This window comes from Cygnus atratus, chromosome 1, assembly GCF_013377495.2.
Source record: "Cygnus atratus isolate AKBS03 ecotype Queensland, Australia chromosome 1, CAtr_DNAZoo_HiC_assembly, whole genome shotgun sequence".
Classification (NCBI taxonomy): Eukaryota; Metazoa; Chordata; class Aves; order Anseriformes; family Anatidae; genus Cygnus; species Cygnus atratus.
The window spans coordinates 98,516,855-98,539,605 of NC_066362.1; the positions used below are offsets into that span (position 1 = coordinate 98,516,855).

At 37.7% G+C, this 22,751-nt stretch overlaps 1 protein-coding gene across 2 annotated transcripts in view; it reads left to right on the forward strand.

The window, feature by feature from the left end:
* Nucleotides 1-1,275: 1,275 nt before the first annotated feature.
* Nucleotides 1,276-22,751, forward strand: part of STXBP5L (syntaxin binding protein 5L) — a 196,651-nt gene continuing 175,175 nt past the window's right edge. For both annotated transcript variants that reach the window (XM_035540508.2, XM_035540509.2), the window contains exons 1-2: nucleotides 1,276-1,467; nucleotides 15,850-15,947. In XM_035540508.2, the coding sequence (XP_035396401.1) occupies nucleotides 1,276-1,467; nucleotides 15,850-15,947 (290 nt within the window). The remainder of the gene's footprint in view (nucleotides 1,468-15,849; nucleotides 15,948-22,751) is intronic.

A 22,751-nucleotide genomic window follows, 5' to 3' on the forward strand; every position in this document is an offset into this window, starting at 1 on the left:
TGTCTGCTCGATGTTCCACACAGCACTGAGGGGGAGAAAAGAAAAGAAGGGGTGTTGTGGGGTGGTGTGTGTGGTACGGGAAGCTCAGCAACCACCTCCAGCTCTGTGAGGTGATGGGGATCAGGGTGGGCACGTCCCCCCGACGTGGGCTGTCCCTCACGGCACTCCCCTGGGCTCGCTGTCCGAGGCGAGGCAGCAGCTCGCCGCCGCCGCGGGGCTCCGTGCCCTCAGAGCGGCCCCTGCTCGGCCCGCCCGGTCCTGCCACGGCGCCAACTGCCAACAACCAACGGCCAACAATCGCCGCTCGCACCGCATTGGGGCGGGGCGTCGTGAGGGGAAGGCGAAGGGGGAGGGAAATCGGCGGCGCGGTTTTTCCCATTGGCGGGAGCGCGTGCTCATCTCTCCTGGCACTGCGCCCATTGGTTCTTTCTCCCAGCCGACCGACAGCCGAGCCAATGAGAACACCCCGTCCCGCCCCAGCGTGGCGCTGGGAGCTGTCAATCACCGTCCTCCCGCCGTCAATCACCCAGGCTTCGCCCCGCCCTGCCCGGGCTGGGGGCGGGGCTTTCAGCACCTCGGAGAGCGGCCGTTAGCAGCGGGGCCGTGCCCGCCGCCCGCCGCCGCCCCGGGCTCGTGCTCCCACTCCCGCCCCGCGCTCGCGCCGCGGCCGTTAGCAGCGGCCGTTAGCAGCGGTCGCCTCAGGGCCGGCGGCTGCCGCAGGAGGGCGGTGGCGGGGCGAAGCGGGGGGAAGAACCGTGGAAGCCGGCTCCTGTGGCGCTGAATAGCCCAGCCCCGCAGGGCAAACAAACCTTCGGCCGCGGGAAGAGGGAGAGGGATGGAGCCTGCTCCGGCAGAGGCAGGCTGAATTTTTTGTGAATTTTGATATTTTTTTTTTTTTGAATTTCGAATTTCGCCTTCGCTTCCCGTTTTTAACCCGCTGCTAGATGGGGGCTTGGGGAGCGAGGCGAGTGGCCGTTGCTCCATCGCTCCTCCGTTTCTGAGCATCAACCTTAGCTCTGCTGCTTGAGGATTTTTTTTTTTAATTATTATTATTATTATTTCTGAAGGGACCTGCCCAAGCAGCTTGTACGTCCGACAGAATGAAGCCTTCGTATTTTTCAGTCAATTATACCTAATACAGGGTTGGCACTAAAGTGCTGCCTCACTCAGAGGACCGCTACAGACTTTCTCTGCCGCGCTACATGTAGCCGAACGTGTTACGGCGCAGCCTTTCTCCCCCACGCCCCGCAAATCTTCCTAACAGATCTTTCCGAAATGAAGAAATTTAATTTCCGCAAAGTTTTGGATGGTCTGACCGCCTCCTCGCCCGGTGGAAGCGGTGGCGGTGGCGGTGGAAGCGGGGCTGGCGGCGGCTCCGTGCACCCGGCGGGGACTGCAGGGGCTGCGGGGACTCCCAGAGACGAGGTCCAGGAGACGCTAACTTCAGATTATTTCCAAATCTGTAAGGTAAGGGCTATAATATCTATTCATTTTTACTACGGCAATAATAAAAGCTTCTCTGCGTGCGTGTTTTTTTTGAGGGGGGCAGCAATGTGATGCCAATAAGCCTTTTTACTCGAGAACTGCAGTGGTTGTATAAGGACTTTGGAAATGAGAAGACAGCTCTCGTGTTTTGTTTGTTTGTGGTTTTGTTTTGTTTTTTCTTACTGCTGTAGAGTTGGGGTAGCCAGTAAATTCATTAAATCTTGATTTCAGCATTCAGGGGCCAATCCGGAGTTCACTCTTTGGCTCCAAACTAGTAGCAAGATTGTGGACAGAAAAGCAAATCAATTGGTGCTAGTACAAATAATGTTTACAAGTTATCAGAAATTCAAACTAGTGTGTATCTACCCCCCTCCTCTCTGTTACCGTCCTCTCTCCTTTTCCTTCTCTCCTTTTTTTTTTTTTTTTAACAAAAAGGCACGAGCTAGAAATAAAAGACAGTGCAGTTATTGCTGAACATAGCATATTAATTATGTGTGAGAGATTGGATGTAGATTTAGGATGTTTGGTTTTTTTTAGCATCAGCACTGAAGACTGTGATTATATGACAGTAAACTTAGTGGAACAGCATAAATATTAAAAGTTTCTAAATTTGTTTAGCATTGGCTTTTACATATTGGTTAGGTTCTTCAGTAGAAATTTTCTTTGAATAGCAAGCTTAAGATATCTCTGTGGTTTTTATGTTTTGTGACTGCTTTCTGCAACAAAGCTTTCAGCATAATTTTTAAGTGCACAAGTAAAAACAGTACAAGCTACTTTGTATTTTTAACCGTCACTGGAATACTAAATCATACTTTTGTAATGAAGATCAAAAAAGAGAGGTCATATTTTTATTCTCTAGTCCCTCGCTGTTATCTTTAACTTTGACATTAATTCTGTTGACTTTGCTAGAAGTTCTGTTGGCTTCAAAAGCAGATTTTTTAACTAATGCAATTTACATCATTACAAGTAAATGAACTTCACCTATTAAGCAGGTGAATCCTCTCATTAGTCAGACACCAACTGATTTGAAATCTGGGTTATAGTCAACTCCAGCACATTCTCATTTCTTTTTGTGTTTGGGGAAGAAGGAAGAAATATACACAAGCAAGAGAAGCCTGTAAAACGGTTTGTGTGCAGATCTGTCCCAGTGAAACACAGCTTTCATAATTGCAGATGTCATGATTTTAACTCAGTTCTGTTTTCAAATACAGCTAGTGTCAAAACTCTTAGAGGGTTTATGTGAAGAAGGATAAGCCCCCATGACTTAAAGTGTCATAGACCTTTAGAAGAGGTTACACATCATTCTAATTTTTAGAGGTTTTTGGTTCTTTGCCACTCTGACCCAATGCAGGTTCAAGCCTTTTGAGTCCAATGAATCTGTAGTTTAACAGTCCCAGTGATCAGTCCATTGCAATCATATCTGTTTGCACCAGGGTTGAATTTGACTCCCTTTGTTTATGTACACAGTAATACAGCATTTTATGAAATTCCAGATATTCAGAACAGTGATTTCCCATTTTTTTCACTTCAGAAAAAGATAATGCAAATAATCAAGATACATTAAAATATCTTTAGAAGGTCTGGAATTTTAAGAATTCTGAGTAATGTTACAGTGAATACAGTTCTTCGTTTCATAGTGCCAACGCTCTATATTTTGTATGATATATTTTTATGTTGTGTGGTATATTTGCCAAAATAAACAACATATGATTCAGAAACAAAAGCAGTTAATTCTCTGCCTTATCTCTGTATTTCCCGTCTTTGGCTTGATATTACTTGAAAACAGTTGTGTTAGGTTCTGAGAGACCTACTTAGAAACATAGGTGTATAGGAATACATTATTTTTAGAAGATATAAGTAGGAGATACTTGCCTTTCTTTTTCAATTAGAAGACTCAGACGTCTGGCTGAAATGTTCTTCACAAAGTAAATATTTGGATAGGAGAGCTTTTGGTTGCAGCAGTACTTGCTTATGAATGCACGGTACTGCAGAAGTCCACTCTATGGTATACAATACACCGGCTTCCTTTTTTCAAGGCACAGAAGTGTACTAAAAGCAAACTTCCCCAAATATTCCATGATTATGTGTTCATAACATACCGCAGTGTGCTTATTCAACAGGCTCTACTTAATGAGCTATATTGCTGTTTCGTGCCATTACAAGCAGCTCTGAGTGAACCAACAAAAGCCCACAGGCCCCAGTCCTGCATTATGCCCTATGCAAGTGGACCAAAGGCAGTGGGACTCTACGCAGGTGCAGGGTGGAGGATCTGAGCCATAATTTGTACCTCAGTCAATTTGAATTAAATGAAAAATACATACAAACAAAGCTTTGCCTTCCCCAAGTTTTATTCATAGAACTTCTGCATTTGTTTTTTTTTTTCTTTTCATGTCAAGTTACATAAGTAGTTCAGGCTGCAATTTAAGGATCCATGGTCTGTGATCTGCTGCACACAGAACTGAGTAAAGCTAACAACAGTTTTGGTTTGTTATGATCTGCAGGATCAAGTCAGATAGGCTCATAGTGTGAGTAACACCCCAAAGCATTTTTTCCTTCATTGCTGGTTATTAAATCTTCATTTAGATATGAAACATAAAAGCTGACTCATACGTAAGAATTAGAGGGCCTTACCCTACATTCTTTACTTAAATAAATTGCCTTTTTTTTTAAGTTCGTGAGAGGTCTTCTTGACTAAACATACAGATCTGTTCATCTAGCAGAAAACAGCAAGTTTTATTGGTAACATACCTGGTATTATTAGTAACACACCTGAAAGATGTGTCTAATTTTTGACATTTTTGGTATGCTTATTACCATGGTGTCCTTTCAAGATAAAATTAGAACTTAATAGAAGTATACTGAATATTTCATTTTATAGTGAGATGTTCACAATGAGTTACTTTGGCCATTTATATTTGAATCATTAATGTAGTCTTCTGTATTGAAAGACTATAAATGAAATATTCTCGAAACTATTACATATGAAATTACTGCAGCCTTTTTAAAGCATCATAAATTTATGTGTTGGTAGCTGTATTAATGAACCGGTGTCATCCTTTTTAAAGTATTCACATAAGGTGAAATTTTGTCAGAACTGTATTTTATGACAACTGGAAGCTGAAGTACATGTCATTATTTATCTAGGGCTGCTCTTGAGATTGGGGTATCCACACGGATATCATAAAGATATTGATTATTGTTCAAATTAATTGAACGTGTGAGATAGGAGTGTCATGTCCAAAACTAGGTACAATCCAGCAGAATATGTTAGTAAAGTTTGTAATAATCATAATGGGGGTAGACGTACTTTACTCTTTTATTAAGGATTTTCTGGGCCAGCCTGTGTTTGGTCATAGTGTGTAGAAATTAAAATACAGCAGTGGGTAGAGATCTCATATTATTATAGGAATTGTGAAGATAACATTTAGGATGTTGTAAATCATTTGAGTAGAACTTTGAGCAGAAAGAACATAAATGGAGAAAACGCTGATTTTCTTACTTCTGCAGAAGAGTGATTGTTGGGGGATACTGCAGTTTGGGGAAAACTGAATAAAAATGAAGCTGTACATTTTTTTGAAAATATAGTGTATATTCTTCGTTAAAATAAATCTCCCATAGCGAACTGCTTGAGCTCTTCTTGAAGAACAATTGTAGGGTTGAATTCGTAGAGCAAGAGGTTAACTTTATGAAAAGAATGTTTGAAATCAAGACCACTGTTAGGAGCATAGTAAGAGTTGCACTTTACTAGACCTACAGTTAGTCTAGGCCAGTATGTTTTCTCTAACTGTACGCAGCAGCCAGATACCCTATAAAAGATTTAAGAACCCCTGAAGTATACTTCTCACTGAATTATTCCACAGACTCCGACGTTTTTGTGGCTACCTTTAAACCTAAAGCATGCAATTTGTCTTCTCTCCAAAAGTGGTCTTAACGTGTTATCACTGGGTAGTCTTGCTATGTAATAAACATCCCTTTGAACTTTGCTGTGTTATTCATATTGATACCATAGTCATAGTTTCAGTATGCACATCACCCAATCTTTATGCAAAAACTCACAGAGGCCAGAATAGTTTTAAAATTTCGTTGAAACTTGAATGGCAGCCCTTGGCTGATTACAATTGTGGCTTTCTATCCCAGTTTATCTTTAACAAAAACAGGCCCTCAAGATGCATCCAATCAGCAGGCATATTTCAAAGACAACTTCCCCTTTTATGTTTACTGCTAGCATTTCACTCCTTTGGGATCATGGCTATAATAGAAGTTTTTCTGTTTTTGGCTGAACTCCTCTTTCATGGAGTGACATTATGTAAAAACATTTTGATTTAGGTACTTCAGTTTATAGTGCCAATTTACATACCTTAATTATCTGGATTTCCTATAAGGTGGTCTTAAATTTTAGTTCCCAGGTTTCAGAGACAGTAATACTTTATTTTGATAACCTATGAAGATGAACGTTTAGCCCCTCTGATAGCAGTCAAATAGCTACTTTAAAGTATGTGCAACACGAAGATGCATTTCAGTAGTAATAAAATTCATTTGGATGGGTTTCCAAATGGCAGTTTAAGAACAATTGTGCAGTAGCACAGAATTCTATGTTAGGTTATGAAGAATAAAAAAAATCTTTGTTATAAACTGCCCATAATGTTTTAGTTAGCTAGAGTTGTTTGTTTTTTTCTGTGTTGCATCATTAGGAAGGTCACTCAGGGCTAAAAAGAAATCTGTGTGAAGATTTACATTTCAGAGAAAACCCATTTTAAATTAAGTATTAAACCTTACTCGTATCCAAAACTACAGATTCATAAATGACACTTCTGTAATTAGATGACAGTGGTATTTATGATGTGTGACGAGCGTCATGTATTTTCCTTTTTAAATGTTTGTATTAATTTGAAATAGGGTTCATCAGGGATAAAGAGTATAGCACATTAAAAGCTTCTTTTTTAAGAAATTTGAAGATATAGGCTACCTGTAGTAGTACAACTGGACACTCTTGTTTCATTCAAATAAAATACTTATTTTCTTGAATTACTATATCTGACTGTTAATCAAATACAAATCCTAAATGTATTAATGCAGACCTTTCAGGGCCAACACATGCAATTATAACTTCAAAACTGTTTTACAAATTTTAAAGTTGCAAAACAAACCACTTTAAAATTCCAATTTTCTTATGTTTGCTTGCAAATACATCTTTTAATTACATGATCCCACATTTCTTCTGTAGGTCTTATTTAGCAGAACATGGTGTTTGCTGAATAGAAAGCACTTCAGTGTTTCTTTGCATTCTTAGAACTGAGAGCTTACCCATATATTAAGTTACCCATGGGCTTTCTCAGCAGAAGTGCTCATCACAGTAATTTTGAAAGCGATATAAACATTAATGAATTGATCTTCACAATATTTCTCTGAGATGAAGGTATCATTATTTCTGCGGTATAGATGAGAAATTGAGAGACAGAAGATCCACAATGTGGATTGTCTAGTCTCCACTCTTTTGAGTGTCCAGCTTGACCTGCTTTAAATCTACATTTTTAGCGTACGCTTTTATGCCAATTACGTCTTCCAGTTATGCCTCTCATTGTTTTCACATTCTGTTGCAAGTATCCTGCACATCTACAGACTTGCTTTTAGGCTAGTTATTCACACTGAAAACTTATATGTCCACATTATATAGTTAGAATGGCTCTGAATTTCCTTCATGTCTCAGATGACTGTGGATGAAATTCTGGCTTCAGACTGGACCTCTGAATTGTACCTAAAAAGTGTGAATGTCATCAACCTCCATAACCACAAATTGGTCAATGACAAAATGGGAACATTAGTGGCCACACGTAGAAAGCTTAATTCATGTCTCTTATTGTATAACTTTGGTTTGTCCATAGGACAGCCCAGACTGTATTATGCATGGAGTGTGGCAAAAGTTCTACAACAGAAAAATATAATTTAATTAATCCCTGTAAGCGGGGGAAAAATCATGTTGCACATGTTGCAGAGATTATTTTAGTTTGTGGATGTTCTATTTTTTTCTGCATTCTAAGGTTGACTTTGCATTTTTAGAAATATTCTTTTACTGTAATTTGGTGTGCCATTTCAAGCATTGTTTTTTATACAAGGATTCCTCAATATCAAACATGGAACACTTGGATAAAGAATTGAAATTCAGCATACACTTTTTCCTCAAAAGAAAGAGAGAATGTTCCTCCTCAGTGAAAGTATTTATTAAGGGCAGCTTGGAAATCTCTGTGTTCAGGGGTCAATTTTTCACAGGCACTTGATCATCGTGACAGAACTTCTTGTTTTCCTTTCTTGACCTGGTGATGGGAATCCTCAGACACCTTGTAAATGGTCAAAACCCATGAGACATACCGAGGCACACAAAGCCTTCACATTCACAAACCGCAGACCTGTCCCCCTGCAGTCGGGTGTGGTAATGCTGTTTCTCATGCTGTGATAACTGTACTGAGCTTATACCTGGGATTTAGGGTTTTTCTCACAAAGTTAATCCCCATACCCAGGTTTTCTCTTGTTGCCACTCCTTTGTGTCCCATCATTTTTATCCCCTTAACTTTTACCCCTGATAGAGGGAATCAGACACACTGTATATAGTGAGACTACAGCTACAACTGAGAAAGTTTCTCACTGCTGTAGTGGGAAAAGCAACGGTGACTCTTCTAGGAGGGTGGAAGAAATTCAGTCTGGATTGCTTGTATCTCAGGGAGTGTTCTAATCGTAAAGATGTCTTGTAAAGCGTTGGATATATAAGCAATGTCCTCAGTGCAGGCAGACTAAATCTCAGACAGACCCCATTTTTAGTTGGTTATTTTAGATGACTCTCCATTCATATCTGACTCCTATTCTGAAGACATCTGATTCTCCCTGGTGAATGGCATATGCCCAAATCATTTTTTGAGGTCTGTATGAAAATCTTCCATTTATGCTTCTCACTGTGGAAAGTTAGTATGTTCACTTTATAAACAGAAAAGGAAGCAGTAGAGAGGTGAACAAATGTACCCAAAGCTATGTGAACACACTGGTTTATTGGCTATACTAAGAAACTGTGTTTATAAAAGCAGCTTATATGGATATATTAATTTGTCACAACGTATGTTAGAATCACGATAAGAGGAAGTTAGAGGACTGTGTCATTAGAAGTGTAAGTAATGTGCATCTGTGGAAAGAAGAGAAAGTGATATTGTTAGGTACAGATGGCTGGTAAACATGCTCAAATGTAATAAGATGTTATCTTTGTACAGTGCTGTGTCCATTTCTAACAGTTCACCAGCAAAGACCATGAATAGTAAAAAACAGTAGAGACAATCTGTTGCCTGTAGCTAGGGTCAAAGTCTGAAGAGGTGCACTTTTATGGTTCCATTGCAATAATATATATTGTATACAGTATTGGGAAAAAAATAAAAAATGACCCTTAATATTTAGGGATTTGAATTAAGGAATGCATGTACTCAAAAGTAGCCCGACTGAATTTAGTGGGATATTGTGCAGATATAGGTGTATATGGTAGCATGCCTTCTTGCAGAATTTAAATCTCAGCAATTAAACATCATTACCAGTATTTCATAAAAACATCTCCTATGTAAGAATGCTAATGTTGTGAAGTCAAATGGTCAGAAGTCACATTCCTTATTCAGCTATTGTAGACATATTACGTATGTCTGTATGTGTGGCAATCTAGTCTTTATTGCATCTTATTTTCTTGAAATGTCTGCTTATATATTGTTCCTATCATCCATCACATTTGGTCTAAACAGTACACAAAGCATGGGATGGATGGATGCTGTTCTGTGTATGTTCTTTGCCACAGTTTCTGTGAGTAAGTTTCTGTATTATCCACTGGACATCACAAAAAGTCATAAATTGTGAACTCTGAACCTCTGCCTTGTACAACCCATTCCACCTATTGTATCCTTTAAGGGTGTGTATGTGTTTTCAGTTACACCTGCCCAGCATCAGTTTTATTACAGATCCATTCCATCGTAGCTGTGGATAAAAGTTAATTGTAGCAGGTCCAAAGAACCCTGGTTCATTCATTGTTTCTCCCTACATATATTTTTAATTGATCACTGAGTGAGGCAAAGGCAGGAAAACTGTGATTATGTAAACGGAGATCTGATTCTTATGATCTTTGACTATTGTGTATTCATTTGTGTCTGTGAGCTATGCCCTTGGTACTGTTGTGGCCAATACAGGAGGGAATAGTCAAGTGCAAGATTTGCTGGATTTCACTGCTGGATTTCACTGAGAGGGCAAAAAGTTGCCACAAAATATCTACATTCCATTCGGAATGTGTCTTCACCTTACATGAGTTGAGATGCTGGCCAGTATCTCCAGATTAAATTCTATATTCAACATACAACGTACAATATGCATACAGCAAGAAGGTAGGAGAAGATTAATTACGAATTAATAATAAATAGTAAGCAATGTGGTAAATGCTTGTGATGTATTGCTAGTCTCACATAAGCAGGCAGGCCAAATTGAGCTTTGAAATCTGTGGATATTTTTTTTAAGTTATTTTACATTAAAGGAAAAGGCAAATTTAGTTTTATTGAAGTTTGTGGCATTTATATTACATATGATACACTACAGCTGATAGAAGGTCCTTCTGTAAAGGGCTGATGTCCTATATCTTCTCAATAGTTTCACTAGCAAGAGTAGAAAGCCTCTTACAGCATATTTACTGAAAAGGGGATGCAATTCCTTCACTACATTTTCCGTTCTCCTTCCTTTTTGCATATTTCTCTTGCAATTTTTAAAATTGAGAGCTCTTTTAGAAAGAGTGAGAAGGGAAGAGATGAGAACATTTTGCAACAAATGTCTTCGCTTGAAATTAGGATTTCTCCAAAGAGGATAATACCTACCTTGGGATGATTATATTCCAGAGTTACCCTTTCTATGCTGTAAGTCAGTGCAGTGCTAGATGTGGCAAGATGGTGCAGTTTTGCCACAGAACATTCATTTAAATAGAGCAAACAAGACTAAAATGCAGCCACTCTGCTTTGAAGGGGGGGGGGGGGGGGGGGGGGGGGGGGGGGGGCGGAAGGAGAGGGGCACACTAAACCATCTCCAGAATTCCCTTCCAACCTCACCTATGCTGTGAACTGGGAATAATGTAGTATGGGGATCTATGTCATGTCATTTAATTGTGGATTTTTCTGTCTGAATTACATTCACTTTTCATTTTTGACGTACTACACTATATTTCAGCAAACAGTCGTGAGGATAATACTTTTTGAAATTCAGAAGGCCTTATTTTCCTCTTAAATTGACTGCTTGTATCTATATGAATCCTACACGAATAGGACCATTTTGATTTGATAGTGTTTAACATCCAGTTTGCAGAACTGAAAATGGCAGTGGAAAATCATATTTCTGAGCTTTCTGCAGATGATTTTGTAATGAAAAGAGCAACTTTAGTGAAGATTGTAAGATTCATTTTTCATTTTAGTTATTTGTTTTGTTTGTTTGTTTTAAGTAATTATCTGAAAGATACATTTGGATTTACTATTTTGGGACCAAATAATGCCTTTTTGAACCATCTGATATTATTATCTTCCTTCACAACCTCCTGTGGTGACAAGTTTCAGGAGTTCATTACCTGTTGTGTAAGGAAGTATTTTCTTTTTCTGTTTTAAACTAATCTTTCACTCGTGTGGCTCTGTGGATTTGCTGAATAACAGGTCCACTTTCAGCTTATCCACCCTCTCAGTTCAGTAAATCTCAGTCATATCCTCCCACAGCCTTCTCCTCTCCAAACTGAAGTCCCAGCATTTGGAGCTGCTCCTGGTAAGGCTTGCCTCCGTCACCTTGAGCATTAGCTGCCTTACATGTTTCACTTCTGACACCTCTGATTCTTCAGGTGTGAAGACCAGAGGTGTGTACAATACTCAAGATATGGCCTCACAAAGGTTTCATCTAGAAGCAAAATGATGCCCTTCATGCTATTCTCTGTACTGTTCCTGATCTTCAACATTATTCAGCGTTTTGGGTTGCTGCTACATATTAAACCAAAGACTTCAGAGGAATGCCAACTGCACCCACAAAGTCACTTTCCTGGGTTGTAAATGTTAGCTCTAAATTCAGCATTGTGTAAGCTTAGTGAAGATACATTTTTTCCTACATGCTGTATCTATCCATACTGCAGCTAACTTACCACCCTTTTGCCCACTTACTCAGTTTGATAAGGTCTTTCTGGAACTGGTTTCTGTAAGTACTGCATTTGACTACCCGAAAGAGGTTACTATCAGCTATGAACTTGAAGATCTTAGTCCAGTACCTTTTCTAGATCATTGAAGATAATGAATAATATCGATCCAAGAGCCAGTCCATGGAGTACTCTACTTCTGAGTGTTCTTCATGGGAAAAATGCATTAAACCCTATCCTTTGTTTCCTGATCTTTAACCAGCTTTCAGTCCATAAAAAAGCCTTTTCTCCAGTCCCATGGCAACTTTGTTTCTGTGATAACATTACTGTGGAATGTTACTGGGAGGCTTTTGGAAAACTCAGATATGTCCATTCATATCCCTTTTATTTGCATGCAAACTGACAGCTTCATAGAATTACAGAAAAGTAGTTAGACAGGACTTCCCACTGTAGAAACTCTGCTACCTTCTGCAGACCATTTTCATACATGTGTTCCATGATCCTAGTCTTTATTTTACCATCTTGCAAGGGGTAGAAATCAGCCTTCACAGTCTGTAGCTCTAGAGTCCTTTTTGCAGGTAGTTTTTCCCATGTGGCAGTTTCTAGCTTTTATGTGCAGAGAGACACAGAGCAAAAGAACTATCCATAGGTATCTTTATCTTAAAAAAAAAAATAATATATAGCTCGTTGTTAGAACCACCTGTGAACATGCTTAGATGCCCTGGCTCCTAGTGCAGGGTAAGAGCTAAATGGAATCCAAATTATACACCATGTGAAAAATTGCACTGGATGCTACGTATTACTACTAGTGAGACTTTCATTTTTCAGCTACTGAAAAACATTGTGATATCTTAGACAGAATGGGACTGTTGTTATGTTCTGTACAGCATATTAAAATGTTCATTGGTAGAATACTGGCAAGTCCAAATAATCTATTTCTTGTATTCATCTAGGTAAAATGGTTATATAAAGGTTACTTTAATAATATGTACGTGCAATTCACTGTAGGAGTATTTGAGTGAAGTGATTTTCATCACATTTAAAATAGCATAACAGAACTAAATGCAGATTTATGCTGAAATCATGGCTGCATTTGTAATTGTTCTGTTTCAAATAAAATGTTTCAAATATTGCATATAAACTTCGTGTCCTAGGGAGTGCAGACTACCTCTAGAGACAGCATACCAAAAAAGGAGACATAAAAGAAAGCGGGATAACGTGGAGAAAAGCAGTCCTGGCTCCATCTGCTGTCTGCTTTTTCTCTTCCTTATTTTGGTACCTTCTTTTTTAGAATAGTTAAGGATGGCTAAGGTCCTATGCTCATGAGAACACAGACTGATGCTTTAGGGTACTTTTTCTGTTTTTGTCTGCTATTGAGATAGTTTAATTTTAGAAAAAAAAGGGGGGGGGGGGGGGAGAAAAAACAAACCAACTTCTTTGTTTTGCATTTTCTGTTCACCATTGCTAGTTTTGGTCAATATCGTTCCTACTTGACACAGTTCAGATGAAGTAGGAACATTTTTGTCACCCTAGTATCAAGTTAATTTTGTAACCTTCCCCTCTTCTTCATTTGTATTAGTAAATGCTGTAAGCAAGTCCAGAAGTAGTGCTAGAATTGTTGCTCATTCTTACACATACAGTTCACGTGAGTTCCGTCAATATGTAACAGAAAAATCTATTTTCTCATGTCAATTTTTCTTACAGTCCTTGGAAATAGAAGGGTTGTTGGACTAAGTATAAGCAGAAGAGGCTGGGAGCCTGAAGGGCTACAGCTCATGCCTGTTCTTCTAGGCTTGATCTTCAGAATTGCCTCTGAGGCTGCTCTAATTTGTGCCAAAATCTCAAGTGTAAAGGCATCTTTTTCCATCTTAACTGTGTACATTATAGCTTGGCTCTCCTTCCAAGCTGTTTTTGTCCTTTGTTTGGAGTTGTAATAAATATAAATATTTTACTTGAAAATTGTAATTTACTTGGAGGATCAATAGACGTCAACAATATTTTTGTACTACAAATGGAAGAATTTTGCTTTCACAAGAACTTCCAGGTTGGAATAGGTATAAATACTCAAATTTGAAAAATGGCTTCAAAATACAAATAACACTTTTGAGTCAATCCCTAAGTTCAGGGATATTTACTGAGGTATGATTCTGAAAATATGTACATTCCTGTGCCTCTAGAGAGTAGATCTGTGTCAAAACAGGGCCTAGATGAAATTTCAGAATGAAAAGTCTGACTGTGTGTAGATTGCAGAAATACTGAAATTACAAAAAAGATGTAAATGCATAAGCAAGAATTACAGATTTTGATCTTTACATTCTCAGATCTGAAAAACAGAACTCTAAGCTCCACTGAGAGCTAAGCATCAGAAAGGCTTATTTTGACTGGAATTGCTACAAATTCAAACTTTGTTATAGAGAGGATTTAAAAAAATAATAATAATTAAAAATAATCCTTTGTGGAATATGGTGGTGTTTGTTTTGTTTGTTTGTTTCTTTTTTTCTGCTACGGAAGCATTTATTTGCAAGAGTACAGACATCTAAAATATAATAGAAAATTAATAATGCAGTTAGGCCAAACATTAGACACACTGGAAAATACAGTTCATAATTCCTGATGGTTTTGTGACGTGAGAGGTAAAAGCATTTTTACAGTATGTAAGTCTAGTCACAGCTTATGTGTCAAATATGAAATTATGTATTCTGAGTAATTCTGCCCCTTGAGAAGACGAAAAGGTTAAACATACATACATACACACGCGCGTACACGCGCACAAACAAACACACAAAGCACAAAATAAACCAGATACAGAGTTGTGGAAATCTTTGATAAGTGTCTACATTAACATAAAATGAGTTATGATTCAACAGCTTACTGAGCTAGCATATGCTTTTAGATTTTTGCAGTCTAGAAACTAGTAATTAGATTTTTTTTTAAAGACATCCCTTATCAGCAATAATTAAGATATGAGATGAGTAAGGTTTCTCTTAAGGAAGTGTTTATTTGCTGAAAAACATACATTTGGTTGTTCCCAAACTACTTGTGAATATCAGTTCAAGTGCTTCCATCTGGAATGAAAGAAAACAGAGTTGGAGTGATACAGCTGTAGCAATCATCATCTGCCTTTTACTCAACAGGTCTGCAATTAAGGAATCCCTTTTGTAGAAGTTGTTCCATAGGGACTGCTGAAAGCTTCAGCTGATATGGTTCGTGAACAAGATAATCTCAAGGAAGATAAAATATCTGAAAATATTAAATTCCATTCAGTCCAAAGCACTTCCTCTCCAATCCTAACCATATACTAATAAATAAATAAATAAATAAAATGGAAATAAAAATATGATATTTGGTACCCAATTTTAGGTAAAGAATCACATCCATTAAAATTTGTTTGTTTGGTTTGGTACTATTTGTATAGTTTAGTCAAGTTATTTTTAGTCTTGTGTTGGACTTTTCCATCATGAGATTTTTCCTCCTAACAATCAGGCAAGTCATATTGGTCATAGCTTCCAGGTTAAGATAACTTAAAATATTATTTCAGGCAGTCTCAAACTCAAGGATGCATAGCATCACACGTAGTTCATTTATTCCCCAAGGTATCTCTGAAAAATGAGAATTAAAAGCGTAGTATTGTAAATTAAGAAAGGTTGAGTGGTTCCGTTGTTCATTTTGAGAACATCTTTGTTGTCTTTGTTTTTAAAATTGATATTAAGGATTTTTGCCTCATAGACTCAATTCAGTTTATTGGTTTATTGGATTTCTTCCCCTGGACATGTTCCATTTCTGTCCACTGTGGCTGTTCTGGTGAGGCTGAGGCTGTTTGTTGCAGTGTTTTAAAAGCATATTACATGTCTTTTTTTCAATCTACAGTTACAGCTGCCTTGCATATTGAGGTTGTCTTTCACTATACTATATAAGGAATATATACCAGTTGTACATTGGCATATGCTTTGCAATCTACTTTGTTACAGTAAAAACATATAAAATGTCCAAGTAAAGAGCATGTCTAGAAATTGGCATGAGTGAAATTCACCTCTGTATTCAAAATAATGATATATTTTAATACTGTTCTGGAAATGTATTGCAAATAATACAACATAAAGCAAAATGTAGATTATCTTCCTGTACTTGTAAAATAAAACATACATGCTTTTATTTTGTTATTTGTGATTACATTTCATTCACTTTTTTCATTTGTTCTCTTTCAGACGGTTCGCCATGGTTTTCCTTATCTACCCACTGCCTTAGCTTTTGACCCAGTTCAGAAAATTCTGGCAATTGGAACGAGAACAGGAGCAATACGAATGTATCCTTTCATATTCATAATTTATATGATTTCTATGTATTTGTAATGCAGTGATGTGAATCATCTTTACATCTGCAAGCACTCAGGTAAGGTTGCAGGTTATGATGCTATGTTACATCTCATTTTGCTTTGCTATATGGACTGGAAAATGATGTGCTGTTGAGGAATTACCATTAGTTTCTGAAAGTGTCCAAAGGAAAAATTTTGAATGAGTTCTTGGTGTATGGTTTTGGCATATACCGGTTAACATAAAGCAGAATTATTTTTTGTTTTCAGCAAGTAAAAGTAGAGATTTTTCAGTGTGTAAAGGTAAACTACAATGTGGTGATAAGCAAGGTGTAAATGTTGTCCTAGCAATAAATAAATTCACTGCTGCAATGCAGCTAGCCAACTGGAGACACTGTAGATATCAATGTATGAGATACTGTTTAGACTCTCCTAACTGAATGGTGGGAAATCGGTGATTCTAGGGCACGATTCATTTCTTCCTGGAGGAGATGTTTCAAGTAGTCAGATGAAACAGTTTGAAAGTGTCTGTTTCTCTTCATTAGTTACAAAGGTACGTTAGTGCCAGAACCTTACAGGTATTTTTATACTGCAGGAAGTTTAAGTTGGATGTCTACACAGAATAAATTGGATATAAATGTACTGAAAATTTGAACAACTTTGGTTATCAAAAAATAGTAGGAGAATATTTAAATGTGATGTATTTCAAAATGTTTCTCTGACTAATTTTCTTAATTTTTCTTGGTTCAAATGTATTCCAATCTGGTAAAACTACATATGAAGTAAGAAAAAAGAGAAGAAAGAATATTACAGGAAGATTTAAGAGTTACAGGATACAGAAGTAATAAGCCAATACTTTTTACAATCTCTTGTAGATAAATAAATTCCAGGGTTGAAAGTAGGGGACAGTGCTATATAAAATACCAATCAAAGGCAGGTGACAATCTAAAAAAAATTTCCTCCTGGAGAACTAATCTGTGCCTCATGTAACATGACTGAAACTTTAATTTCCTCCATTTTTGGGTGCTCTTGCTCTGAATGGTTGTGTTTACATAAGCCTCATTTTCTTTCCACAAGACTCAACAGAACCAGTTATGCAACAAGCTGTGCTTCAGTGATTCTACTCTTAATATATATCTGGATGAAATAGATTGAATATATTCCATTCAACATAATTACAAAATAGAAAATCCCCTTGAATTTGTGCACTTCTGGGAAAGTGCAAGTCCAGTAGTCATGTTTTCTTCTTTAGGGAGTTATGAAAGGTTAGAAAGCTGGAGCTTTTCTTCAGGAAGATTCATAGATGTGATGTCTTCTATGAGTGGGGAGACTGGGAATTTCATAGGTAATGTAGGTACTGTAGGAAGAAGACCTTACAGAAGATTGACTCCCAAGCCCACCACTTCTTTCCATCTCAGCAACCTGGCTTGTGTAGGAGCAGAGTTGCTACTGGCTAAGCATCCTATACCTATGAAAAACCCTCAAGAAAAATGCAGGTGCAGAGCCTGAATTAATACATTTTCATGCAGAAGTAAGTTAAACCTGCATGTCACTTGCCACAGGAATGGAACACACAGCAGAAAATAGGCTGTATCCCTCACTTTGTATAAAACTCTATATAGATCATCTATGGAAATGGATTATTGAAGGGTCAGAGGAAGAAGGGAGAAGAATGTTTTTCAAAGTACCTTCTCCTTTAATATCTCTTCTCCGGCTTTGCTAGTGAAAGCCTACTTCATTTACGGGAAAAATTTCTAGGACCTGAATCAAACAAAGGCATCAAAATTATCAGATAATATGATTTTTTGAGTGATATGTCATCTCATAACATAAATGCCTCTCAGCTTTGGCACACGAAGCCTTGTTTGCTTAATTGAGCACAGAGTTGATGGGAGCTATGCTTTGAAGACAGTGTGTGCCATAAAAAGAATTATTTATTCATTTTAACTGAGGCTTCTCAACTTGGCTCTCAAAGGTTCACAGAACATATTATATAAAAGCCTCATCATGGACTAATAACTTTGTCTTTGTACGCAGCAATGAACAGTGATCAGTGAAACAGGGCCTGGGACCACACAGTGAACAAGACTCATTTAAGCCAATTGTGTTGCAGCCATTTGTAGTTGTTGAAGTCAGGCAGTAAGATTCAAGCCAAGATGTAAAAGTTTAGTATTACTTATGAAAATACATTTTTAAATGGATTTTCTTAAAGTAAGCTAAAAACAGTATAGTTTTTTATGGTTCTCTGTTTCCACAGTATCCTGTAAAAGTAGTTTTTAATAGAGCAACACAATTTCATTCTGCAATGAATGTGTTACATAACAGAATGAAAGAATTTGTTCCACACATTCATCATTTTCTGATGGCAAAGCTGGTGCTTCTAACCAGTATTGTGGACAGCGTAAAAGCACAAACTGGTTACCATCAGAGAAATGCAACCATTTAATTATTTATTTATTAACAACAAAAAGGCACAGGTTGGACCAAACTCTGTTGTGCTGGGCAACACAAAGGCATAGCAAGTTTATGTTTAGTATTCATGTAACAATGTAGAGTAAGTTTTCCTGTGACCAGTGCAAGTCATGTGACGGTATGGTTGCTTCCCTGTCTTTCCAAAAGGCTCACAAAGTACTGGGCTGTCTACTGGTCACAAGTTAACAAGTCTCAAAGGATAAGCTCTTTCCAAAGAAAATGAAGCATGTACTTCAGTGTTGAGAATAAAGGTTTAACATCACTGCTTCGGGTGATCATTTCAAATGATCCAGCAGCACTACTGAAATTGACTATTCTAAATTGGCCTGAAATAGAGGATATTATTCATAAATTTCCATTACAATACAGAGATAAATGAAAATTCATTGTGGAATGAGAGTCAATTTGCCTTCTCCTAGATTTCTTTTCAGGCTGCTTTAGATATAACAGAAATAGTTCTGTAGCAATGGGAATTGCTGTTGCTATGCTCTAGTGATCCTAGCAGTCTCTGTGGGATTCTCAAGGAACTTCAGAAAACAATGTAGCTTTTACCTGCATCGCTGTCTGCTGGGTGCTGGATCCTCACAGGAGAGCTATGCTCCATCCCCAGAATGAGTGCACTGCAAATCTCTGATGAAAGAGTGTCTTCCTGTTACCAACATGTGGTACCAAAACCTGCAAGCAAAGGGCAAAACACCCAATCTAGAAACAATTGCTTTATCATCTGGTCATCCTTCTCATTCATCCTAAACACAGAAAATTGTATTTCCCCTCTAAGGACAATTCTTTCCCTCTTTGAAGCCTGTTCTCAGCACCCATACTTGGATCATTGCTCAGATCATGTCTTGTTGCCACTTTGTCTGGGCTATCCTTACTTCAGGCAAACATGTTCAGATGAAGAAGGGCAATGAAATTGACTTCCTTTTCTTATTGTCTCCATGTACTTCTTCTCTAGTCCTAGTCTGGAGAACCTTCTGACATTACACACAATAAAACAAAGCATGCAGTCTCTAATTACTATCAGAGAAAGTACATCGCTATACAAGGTGGAAAGAAATTAAGAAACTTGGTCAGACTGAAGTCTCTTCCTCATTTCAGGGGAAAAGAAGACTAGGGTTCTGTCACATCCTCTATCTGAATAAAATCAGTGTTGTTAGCAATGATTATTCCAAGAGCAGACTTGTAGAAGTGGCATGTTGCTCTCGAGTTTCAGGATACATATTTCCATATTGTCATTTATCCAGCTCACAAACACTTGCAAAAATTCATTATAGGTACTTTACAGAATCACTGGGTCTTTTCCCTTTGACTTCTTCCATCACATCAAAGATGTGCTTAGCCAATATAGCCGCCTACTTCAGGTATATGAGCATCTACATATTATTATACTGAGTCACTGATTATTGGTGGTCAGCTGCAGTAACAAATTCTGAAAGATACTATTCCATAGCTATTATCATCTTTGCTTATTAAGAAGTGAGGGAAAGTTTAAATCCAGTGCAAAGAAAAGTACTGGGTCTGGAGTGGCCTCCACACCATTAAAAGCTTATCCATCATCATACAGGCTTACATTAATAATACATCTTTGGACATATTTTTACTGTTATCTATTGTTATCAATAATACACATTCTTTAGATTGACAGGCTTCCTGTTGGCAGGGTTGGTGCCATGGGGCAATGAAATCTTGTTTTTCATTCTTTGTTGCTTAAGCAAAAAAGCAAACCATCCACAACATGTGAAAGGCCTTTCTAATAGGTATAACAGCTTGCCATATTACAATGTCACCAAACATTACAGTAGCCATTTTATTCCTAAGCAAAGAAAAGTATTCCAACTCACTAACACATGAAAGTGGAGTTGATGCTCTGCCCCAACATTTCGCTTAGCTGCACAGTCCTGATGCTTTCCTTGTTCTGACTCCAGTGCTCCACAGATCTTTCCAAAAGCACTCCAATTCACTAACCTGGTGAAATACTTTTTCAGTTCTGCTGTGTTACTTATCTGATAGATTGTTAACTGGATTAGTGGTGCTTACTTCTGGTGCTTGTCAGAGTGATGCATAAGGAGGCTGGAAGGAGTGCATAGTTGGGACTGGACAGGAAGAGAGATGGAGGAGAGACAGAAATTTAGGCCCTAAGGAGCAGGTCCTTAAATTGAATCATCTTACCTTATGAAATTACTTTCCAGAAATTCAACTGTGACAGAAAGCAGTTGTCTCTGAACTTTGCCACAAAATGTAGAAATAGCCTTTCAATTTTGAGTGGTATGAAAGATGGCCTACTTTTTGGTCATATTTAAAAACTCTTTGTGTGGATCCATTTGCAAATCAGAACAAAATTCTGTAGGCTCTTCTCAACAGAGATTCTGCTTTTGGACCATATTGGGAACAATTTTTCTAGCCTATTTTGTGTGTTTCTTCCCATGCTTTGATAGCAGGGGTATTTTTGGAATGTAAAATATGGTACAGCAATACTTATTTTAATAGATACATCTTTTGAAAAATAAAACACGGCTTCAAGGCTCTGTCAGTTCTTTCCATGAAATAGCCCATAGTCATATATCTGACTCCAGAGTTCCTATCCTAAGTAAAGGGGAAGGTGAAATCTAAACCTAAGATAGCTCTACTGAACAGCATGGATATTCAGCAGCTGATGTACACAGAGAGACCATGTTAGGGGGAAGTACAACTGGGGATATTTGTGAGCTCTAGAGAAAATCAAAGAGCAGTAATTAAATCATCACCTGTGGAGTTCTGAGGAGACGTGGAATTTTACAGTAGTTAAAGGAAGCATGATAAAGAATGCTTGATGTCAGGTTGGACATCAGGATGGATATATTTAAAGAAAGCAATATAATGTAAAGTGATGGTCTTTCAGGATAGTGGCATAACATCTAAGTATAAAGTGTGGCAGGGTTACTCTCCCTAAAACTGCTGTCTCTTAATCTAAACAAGGCTTCACTAGATCTTCATCCTTAAAATAAGCTGTCTTCCATGCTGTTTACTCTGTGTGATTTATTGTGCAGATGGAATGGGGGAAGGGCAGACAAGATCATAAAACTAAAGTTCTGGTGTTTGATTTGGAAGAACCATTGATGCGTTTCATCTTTATCTCATTGTGGAATATATTTGGGATTTTTCCAGAGTGCTTGAGTGACTCAGGAACACAAACCTCACTGAGTCAGTTCTCCTAACATAAGTTTTTCTGAAAATCCCACTGGTAATCAATACATACATACGTGTATTTTTATATGCGTGGATACCTAAATGGGTTATTAGAGAAATGAATTTAATGTCAATCTACAAGAACAAAAAAGTATAAAAGATATAAAAATATTCAAATTAACTTGTATGATTATATCTGACAGACCCAGAGTTTAGGGAATTTTAAATCTGTTCTGAGATTATTAAATGTCTGTCTATGTGTACACTCATATGTGTGTACATATTAGGCCTCTGCATATACGTTTATATTTGGGGCCATTGGTGTCCTAGGTCTGTTTCATGCATTATAAGTAAACAGGTTAAATATGTTACAGTTAAATGTATTGGGCTTACCGCACTTTCAAATGATGTTTATCCAGGAGGAAAAAAAAAAAAAAAAAAAAGAGCCTAACATCTGCAAACAAATTACTAAAAAAATAGATTTTAGTGTATTTGGAGATACACATAAAATTGGCATACAGGTGGATGGATCTGGCAGGATTTTGATCAGAGCTGATGACTGCATTTATGATCACTATCTGAAAAAAATACTTTCTGTGTGTTTGTTTCAACAATTTTATTGAGTTTATTAATAATTAAAAAAAAAACTTACCGTGATACTGAAATGTTGCCTAGTGGTGATAGGCAACTTTCTCAGAGAATTGGTATGTCTTAATTAGATTCTGGGTGACCTATAGGGGTTTTCACCTTTTCCTACCTTTTTTGGTTCAAAACTTTCATCAACAGGAATGTCATCATGCATAGGAAGTAATGCACATCAATCTGTTCTCCCTTCCAACCTGCTAATTATCTTTTTAGACAGATATTTACGACCTACATTTGGCAAATGTCTTTAAAATACAGAAATTTGAAGTCAACCTATGCATTTAGTTATTTATCCTCTCTTTTTTTTTTTTTTTTTTTTTTTTAATCTAGGGAATAATTTTGGTGGGAGAGAGAATTGATATTTCTCCAAATAGTTTAGGAAAACTACTATCCAGCAAAATAGCAAACCCAAAGTGTATAGGTACATGCATATAGTGGGATTCTTTTTTTGTGCTGTGAAAAAAAGACCCATTTCTGTCTTAGGTATAGAGATCTGAAAAATGAGGAGATGGACAG